Source organism: Arachis ipaensis, chromosome B08 (genome assembly GCF_000816755.2).
Source record: "Arachis ipaensis cultivar K30076 chromosome B08, Araip1.1, whole genome shotgun sequence".
NCBI lineage: Eukaryota > Viridiplantae > Streptophyta > Magnoliopsida > Fabales > Fabaceae > Arachis > Arachis ipaensis.
In genome coordinates this window covers 129,465,213-129,473,282 of record NC_029792.2, presented here as the reverse complement: position 1 = coordinate 129,473,282, position 8,070 = coordinate 129,465,213, and the positions used below count along the sequence as shown (strand labels likewise).

The window sequence follows — 8,070 nt, the reverse complement described above, 5'->3', positions numbered from 1 at the left end:
TCTCCCCCCCCCCCCCCCAAAAAAAAAAAATCTAATTTTCTTTTTCCAGTATTGTTTACCCAAATGTTCCCTCTAAGTACTCTCGTTCATCCTGTGTATGACTTTGTTGTTGTTTGGGGTTATGTTGATTGCTGATAGGTGTGCTTTTGTGTCAATGTGACAGCATGACCAAGATTATCACCCTGGTAGGAGGAAAAGAGGGAAAGACTACAAGGAGGGCATGGTAGGATTGGATGAAGTAGCAAATTTTTTGTTTCTTTCAATTTAGGAACATTACAACATGGTGCTCACTGTTTGGATTTTTTAATGTTTTCTGCAGTATGAGCTTCCATTCTATTATCCTGGTCAAGTAAGCCCTCTAGCTCCTGTTTTTCATTTTGATTAATGCTGCAATTTTGTCTTCTAGACACTTCACCTGTTGTCAATATTCCAAGATTGCATATACTGCAAGTGTTTTTAGGTGTTAGGATGCTTGCATTACCAACCTGCTGATTATGATTTATGAGTTCAAGTGGCTTATAGGGTAAGGGCATATCATTGAAAACCAATTTTGGGGAAACTAATTTCATGGTAGAAGGCTCCTGATGATTTTCTGGTAGCTCGTTGTAGTGACCATTTCAAGTCTGATCATGAAACTTAGTTGCAATTCTCAGCCACTGACCAACTCTATGCTTTAGTGGTTTGCACTGATTTTCTTCCGTTTAATAATGATGACTGAATTTTCATGTTCACCTGTTACAATGTCCTAATTTGAACAGTTATATAGTATTAATAACTTAATAGATGATCCTCATGTAATTCATGGTTTGGTTGGCTCTGTTTTATCTCCATGCCTACATATGTTTTGAAACATTTTTTCCAACAAGAACCAAAACTTACCTGAATGTGTATAATTGAGATGCAGGCAATTTAAATGCCTAACAGTGCTTTTCACCTATACTATTTGTTATTATGATAATATTAATTACCTAGAATTTCTTCTATGCAGATTTGTGAAGGGATGGTGACAACTTTGCATCTCTATCAAGGGGCATTTGTTGACATTGGCGGCGTATATGAGGGGTAACTACCAATCTTCATATTGTTCTTTTTAGAATTCTTCAAGTCCTTTCTGTTCAGGATGTTAATTTGCTTAATTTTTTGGAATACACACTCAAGTGAACATGTTGCTTCCACTATCATGATGTTGCTAATTGATTAGCTATAAGTTTAGAAAGTAAAAGGTTATTTAATGCATACATGAACAAAATGTAGGGAATTAGTATACAAAAACAAGATGAGTTTTCTAAAATGGGAAAAGCAACTACATAAGCATCCATAGCACTTAGATGCTCTAATCTGTTGGCATCAACAACCATGAACGAGGTCAAGCCTTAAGAGACAGACATACTTCATACTTGGGACTATTTAAAGCATTTGAGTTGAGATATTGGATCCGTTCTCTTACAGTCTTACTAGAGAAAAAGGAATAGTAGTTTATTTAGAAGATAATAACCATAATCTCTCTCGTTTGGCATGGTTATTGAAAGGATGTCGACACTATTCTATTTTATTTTCAGACAGTCCTTCTGTGTAAAATTTCAAAATGTGATGTTTTCTCTCCAGAAGCCATAAATTATTGCATATTTTATTTACTGTCATAGTGTTGCCATATAACCAGCACACTCATCTTGTTATCATTAGTAACTTAAGGCTTTAAATCTTTTTTGCCTTCCAGTTTTACTATTTGAGCATGTTCCAATTATTTTTATTTATTTATTTTCGCAAGTGTTTTTTTCTGGAAGACTCATATAGCATGATGTGTTCTAGGTGGGTTCCCATAAAGAACAATGACTGGTATTGGATCCGCCATCACATAAAAGTGGGTATGCATGTCATGGTTGAAGTTTTGGTGAGTGTTTAAAATCCCAAGTTGATAACTTCCTATATTAGTTGTCACTTGGACTGTATATTATTTTGGCCACTTGGACTGTTCCAAAGATAAATCTCTTAGCTTATACTACCATTCATGAGATTTCACATTTTGTATTGATGGATTGATAGAAGCTTTTGGCCATGTTCTTATTTATTTATTTTATTTTGTAACTGAGATCAACCCTCTCACTTTAACCATGCACTTTACTGAACCCTTAACTATTCCTCTAGTTAGGATACATGGTCTATTTGTCTGATTCTATATTGTATGTTTCCTGAGCAATCTGAATAGTCATTATAGTTTTTTCACTATAGTATTAAGTTTCCCTCTTTCCGATTTCCGATCGAACTTCGGTTTGTCCATCCAAATATAGATCATCTGATGTATGATTATCTATTTGCAATATTGAGCTTTCTATAAGTATTTGATATTTATTTTGATTAGATTGAGGCATCATATTCAACTTGTGTTTTATATTTCAGCTTTAACAGATTCGAGTACCCACCAATATTTCAACGTAACGATACTAACCCAGATGAAATACGGGTTTGTGTCTTTCCCTCGTTATGCAAGTTGACTGCAATCTTGTTAAAGAAAAAGTATTTCACAAACACTGATCTCTAAGGATTCGTGACATTTATCTATATCTAAGAACTTTTAATTGAAAATGTTTTCACAAGGTTGATTGCAACGTGTAAGTTTCCACAATGATGTAATTTAATCATGGATTCTGCACATGATATTAGAATTGTAACTCAATTGAATTAGGCTAGATTGTTCAATTGACTTTGTTAAGTGTCTTAATTTCATGGTTATTTAAAAAGGTGGCAGTAATGATTTAATGTTTCAAAAGCATTGGTTGACCTTATCATAGTTGTTCTCTTGATTTTATATTTTGAAATTTGCAGCGAGACTGTGGAAGGCCTCCCATTCCTAGGAAAGATCCTGGAGACAAGCCGGAGGAAGAACCTTTGTTGTCAGATCACCCATATGTTGACAAGGTTTATTAGATGCACCTCTGTTTAAAATTTTATTCCATTTTGGAATCGGAGTATTTTGGCAAATCAATGTTGTCAAATCTATATAATTCCTAAAAGCTTACGCTAGTTATCTTAACAACATTCATGAAAATGTAAGTATGCGCCAGGCAGAATCATCCTTCAGGACATGGGATATGACTTTTGTTTTGTCTCCACCCTCATCATTCATCCACATTTCAAGTTCTCTCTGGTTGGTCCATCTTTACCTGACATCATCACTAACTAGTAACTACTACATTTCTTTTGCAGTTATGGCAGATTAATGCAGCTGAGCAAATGATTTTGACGGATATGGAGGTTAATCCAGATAAATATAAAGGCAAAAAGCTGTCAGAGTTGACTGATGAAGACGACTTTGATGAACAAAATTCTGTTCAGCATACAGAAGTCAAATATAAGAACACAATATTACCCAAGACTATTCTGGTTAGTGATATTTTTATGAGATTGCATGCATCTGGTTACTTATGTTTTTTTATTTACTTCTTGTTTGTGATACTTTGGCAGAAAGTAAGTGTCAAAGAGCTTGACTTAGAGGCTGCATTTGCTGAGCGTCAGGTAAGCTTCCAACCTCCCCAGCCTTTATTTAAAATAAGGTTTTTGTGTTACTGTTGGTACCACATATTATATGGCTGGTTTGAGAGTTCAACATTGTAAGGGTCACTTAAAATTTGTTGAGCATAATGAAACAAAAGTGCCAAAACATAAGTTCACTGAATATGCCTCATTTCCCCCCTCAAATTATCGTTCAAATTTCTATTTCCCATATGGCTTTGCACCTTTTCGGATGCAGCACCATAATAAACAATTTGCGGAAGCAAAAGCCAGAGGCGAGGAGTACGAAGTTTCCAAATTAAGGCGTCACATCGAGATGGATGAGTATGATGCCATGCATTGGCGCAGATCATTTGAGGAAAGAGAAGCCCTGCTTAGAGACGTCAGCTGGTAATGTTGTGTTGATGTTTTTTCAAATGGATTCCCTGTTATTACAGATCTTTTTATTCAAAATGTCTCTTCTCCCTTATTTTTCATCTTATCAGTCGCAAAGCGCTTGGTCTGCCATTGGAAGAACCAGGAAGGTATGTGGATGCCAGTCACTTTGGTAAAGACCAATTTGATCCTGAAAATCCTTTATATCGTTATGATTATTGGGGAGAACCCAAGAATTCAGAGAAGAGCAGGCTAGAACGCATAGCAGATCAACATAACAAATCAATTGTGGGGAAGGGCACTGTTTGGTATGAGATGTCATATGAAGACTGCATCAAGCAACAAGAAGTAAGAAAAGCTCAGGCCAAGAGAGAGAGGGAAGAAGAACGGAGGAATGCAGATAACAAGCAAGATCAGGGCTCAAATGAGGACGAAGATTCTGATTCTGATGACGACTTTGACTTTAGCCTGCTGAGAAATGTAGATGGCAACTTGTCTGAACAGATTCATGTTAATGGAACCGAGTCCTTCAAAATGTCAGACGAGGGTATGTTTGAGGAGTGAGGCTATAATCATAATGTATTGAGATAAAACAAAAATAGTGTACAGCTAGGCTGCTGAGAAATGTGCATAAATTTTTGGCGGTGTAGGAATTCTATGCAGTAATATCCACTGTCTTTCATGAATTATTTGTAATTGATTCATTGGGTTGGGTTGGGTAGGAAATTTGCAAAAGCTCGCAATCCCCTTAAACATGCTAATGATCCTATTCATTTCGATACGAAAAATGTACAAATAACATCTAAAATATTCAACCTAGTTTGCCTCATCACACTAAAGCTATCCTCTCACAAGCACCACAAGCAACTTTAAAGATTGAAATAAATAGAAAGAATCGATTTTAACCTCTGTTCTAACATTTTACTTTGCAACTGAGGCTAACTAGTCAAGGTGATGCATATCGTTGCAAAGGAGTTACTTCTTGCAAGCAAAATTGGCACACTTCCCATCTACACATCAAACCCCTACAATAAATGCGGTCTAGCTTGGTATACCACATTTTTAAACTGTTTCCCAAACTAATACTAATATTGAAGAGAGCCCAAACCAAATCCAATGTCCAGGCAGTCCAGCCATAAACTTTTACTATACCATCTTCAAACTTCTCAAGGAGACAGCTCATCTTCTATCTTACAGGGGTGCTGGAAAAACGAGCACCCTGTAACCCTACAACTGTTCCTCACGACCACCAAATTCTTGCATGAGCGAGAAGGAAAACAAAGGGACAGATCAGTCAATTTCTCCTTCTTCAACATCATTTGATTTCCCAGCAGCACGTTGAGGTGGTTGTTCCTCCAAATCTTCATCATCATCCTTCACGTATAATCCCAACTGCTCTAAGGGATTACCCTCCTGTTTGGAACTATCCAATCCACCTTCAGGATGATCTGGATTTGTCTCGTCTTTGAAAATTGGTAACTGTTCACCAGGAGCAGCACTAGCCGTCTCTTCATCTTTTGGTTGTCCTGCAGCACCCTGAGGCAGTTCTTCGTCCAAATCCTCATCATCGTCCTTCATATACAATCCTAGCTGTTCTAAAGGATTTCCCTGTAGCTTGAAACTACCCAATCTACTTTGTAGAGGATCTGGGCTCGCCTCTTCTATGTAGCTTGGGAACTGTTCACCTTGTACAGCACTCAGCATCTCCAGATCTTCCAAAAATTGACTGCCCTCGTTGATGTCAACAGTTTTCTCCATCTAAAAAAGTCACCATTCGGTAAGAACACAAAGGAAGCTCAATTTGCATCACAACATATGAACTACAAGATATTAGTGTTATGTGCACTAGTGACTTAATCCACCCTTTTATTTAGTGACAACTGTGAGATTAGTCAAAGACAGTAAATATTTTTCTCTACTTTAGGTGGGCTTGATTCAAATCTTGAAAATAGCCACACACACACATATATATCATGTAGAGTATTTTAGGAAGAAAATTACAAATCCCATCCCCTTTATAAAAAATAGATGGATGATACCAGAATCAATTGCATGATTTTACAATGTCTCATTGCAAATTCTTTGTAAAATAGAGAAAATAATAATTGTGGGGAACAATGAAGTTAGTTTGGAGACATTAAGATTTTTAAATCCTTTGGATTACCTATTGACTTGTGGGATAGAATACAAATCTCGGAATCACTTTCCAACTCTCTTAAGGGAGATTATGTTACTGATTTACATAGGGACTTTGGAAATGTTTGCTATTGTTCACTGCTATTCTTTAGGACCCCACAGAGGCTTTTTTAAGGAACTGTATGTTTCATGTTTCTTATTGATTTTCATTTTCTACCTCTCTTTAGAAGTTACCTTTTGCAATGCCAACCGAGCTGCTTCTCTCTCCTGTTCCCTCTTCTTCTTAGCTTCAGCTGCAGCTATTGCTTCAGCTTTCCTCCGAGCCTCTTCTGCAGCCTTTGCCTCTGCCTGCAACCGTGCTTTCTCTACAGATGCAAACCAAATTGAAAACGATAAATTAGTAAAACAATGCAAACCTTGAAAAAGTATAATTTGAGAAAATTAGACTACAGGTACCACAGAATGAGTATTACAAGGTTCAAAAATCAGAAACACACCTTCCTTCTGCCTCCTTTCAAGTTCTTCTCTCTCCATCCTAAGTTTTTCTGGATCCTGCTTTTCGGCCTGAGATCAAAGGTGGAACCAATTAGACCAGATTTTAAAAACCACTTGCATTAATGTTGGCAAGGCTTTTATCAAAGGTGGTAATGATGGTAATTACCAGATTAGAAACCTGTGAAGTGAAAGAACTTTATTGGCGAGAAAAGAAAAATTAAAAACTACGATTTTTTTTTTAGATGTACCGAGTTGACAGCCAACAGACTTGTTTCCAAGAGTAGGGTACAAAAATCTCTAGCTACCACATTACCACCTTAACAAACCTTTTCAAGAGCCTTCTCTCGAGCTTTAAGAATAGTGTCAGCAAACCGGCTCCTTAGTAAAGCTGCCCGGTAGAGCTTGTCGGGAGAGACTTGCCTCTGAGGTGGAGCACTCTCCCCTAAAATGTTATATTACGAAGGGTGAGATCATGCCCCCAAAACTAAGAGCAGACAGTTTCTTCATGTTTCAAGCTTACCCTCTTGAAGGCTTTCTGGCTCAGTAGTCACTAGTTTGGTCTGCGAATCCTTTTCGGCTTGGCCATCCACATTAATTGAATCTATACATGAAAGAGAGCTATAAGGCAACAATTCCTGGACCATCCTCAATTCCTCATCAAAAGAAATGCCTAAGATGAAAATATACACACAATTAAAAAACACCAACTTGGGGACTCACCCTTTTCGGACTCAGAATTACCAGGATCCTGTCTGTTTTGATTGGAAATAAAGACAGGCCCTACATTTTCCTGCAATATTGTTCAGAAATGAAGGTTCATTAAAAATAGTAGGGGTACATTGCAAACAACTAGGAATTAATAAAATTTCAGCAGTCTGTTCATAGACATTGTTTATGATGGGATATTATATAAGTGTCTAATACACCATATTATTAGACAACTCATGGATATCCCTTTTACCTTGGCACTAGGAGGTTCTGGGGATTTGGCAGTGTCTAACTCACTAGCCGAGGAACTAGCTGAGTCTGAATCTGTCACGCAACAAAGTTGTATAAGAAAAGCATATTCCAGATCCAACATACAGAGAAATTCATTATCAAGGGTTATATTGCCTTCATCTTGAGATAAGAACTGAATTTTAAAGAATAGCCTACGAAATGTCTTGCAAAAGTGCAATGTTCAATCATCACATTATCTAAAATCCTCAATCTCATTTATAGAAAATAAAAAATAGTAAAACCATAAACATAAACTATCATGAGATTTTCTTTTATCCAATAATTAGAACATAAAAATAACAGTCAACACTGTCCGGGCAACAAAAAATGTACAATTAAAATAAAATATCCAAGAAAACCTACTGATGCAGATAAATAGAGACTAGGTTGTTTTCTAGGAGTCAAATCTAACACAAAATTAATGTTAAAAGACTAGTCTAGTTACAGAACATAAGAATATTAGAAGGACCAAGTTCTGGAGGCAATTGCTTGGACAAGAGAAGGCCTTTTTTTGCTGCTTTTTCTTTTTCTTGGTTTTTTTTTTTTTGTGGGGGG

At 36.7% G+C, this 8,070-nt stretch overlaps 2 protein-coding genes across 5 annotated transcripts in view; one reads left to right on the top strand and one right to left on the bottom strand.

The window, feature by feature from the left end:
- Positions 1 to 4,581, top strand: part of LOC107612338 (protein PLASTID TRANSCRIPTIONALLY ACTIVE 10) — a 7,405-nt gene extending 2,824 nt beyond the window's left edge. Inside the window, exons 2-12 of the mRNA XM_016314095.2 lie at positions 164 to 223; positions 320 to 349; positions 989 to 1,062; positions 1,810 to 1,897; positions 2,216 to 2,298; positions 2,398 to 2,461; positions 2,824 to 2,916; positions 3,205 to 3,381; positions 3,463 to 3,513; positions 3,749 to 3,900; positions 3,996 to 4,581. Coding sequence (XP_016169581.1) covers positions 164 to 223; positions 320 to 349; positions 989 to 1,062; positions 1,810 to 1,897; positions 2,216 to 2,298; positions 2,398 to 2,461; positions 2,824 to 2,916; positions 3,205 to 3,381; positions 3,463 to 3,513; positions 3,749 to 3,900; positions 3,996 to 4,449 — 1,326 coding nt within the window. The 3' untranslated portion in view covers positions 4,450 to 4,581. The remainder of the gene's footprint in view (positions 1 to 163; positions 224 to 319; positions 350 to 988; positions 1,063 to 1,809; positions 1,898 to 2,215; positions 2,299 to 2,397; positions 2,462 to 2,823; positions 2,917 to 3,204; positions 3,382 to 3,462; positions 3,514 to 3,748; positions 3,901 to 3,995) is intronic.
- Positions 4,740 to 8,070, bottom strand: part of LOC107612334 (transcription factor GTE10) — a 6,620-nt gene continuing 3,289 nt past the window's right edge. Inside the window, exons 5-11 of one of the 4 annotated variants that reach the window (XM_021110221.1) lie at positions 7,478 to 7,548; positions 7,237 to 7,306; positions 7,037 to 7,117; positions 6,843 to 6,958; positions 6,519 to 6,585; positions 6,256 to 6,386; positions 4,740 to 5,643 (exon numbers count right to left, since the gene is read on the bottom strand). In XM_021110221.1, the coding sequence (XP_020965880.1) occupies positions 5,176 to 5,643; positions 6,256 to 6,386; positions 6,519 to 6,585; positions 6,843 to 6,958; positions 7,037 to 7,117; positions 7,237 to 7,306; positions 7,478 to 7,548 (1,004 nt within the window). In that variant the 3' untranslated portion in view covers positions 4,740 to 5,175. Of the gene's footprint in view, positions 5,644 to 6,255; positions 6,387 to 6,494; positions 6,586 to 6,842; positions 6,959 to 7,036; positions 7,118 to 7,236; positions 7,307 to 7,477; positions 7,549 to 8,070 lie in introns of those variants that run through there. The other 3 variants (XM_021110222.1, XR_002353167.1, XM_021110223.1) reach the window with 3 other exon arrangements.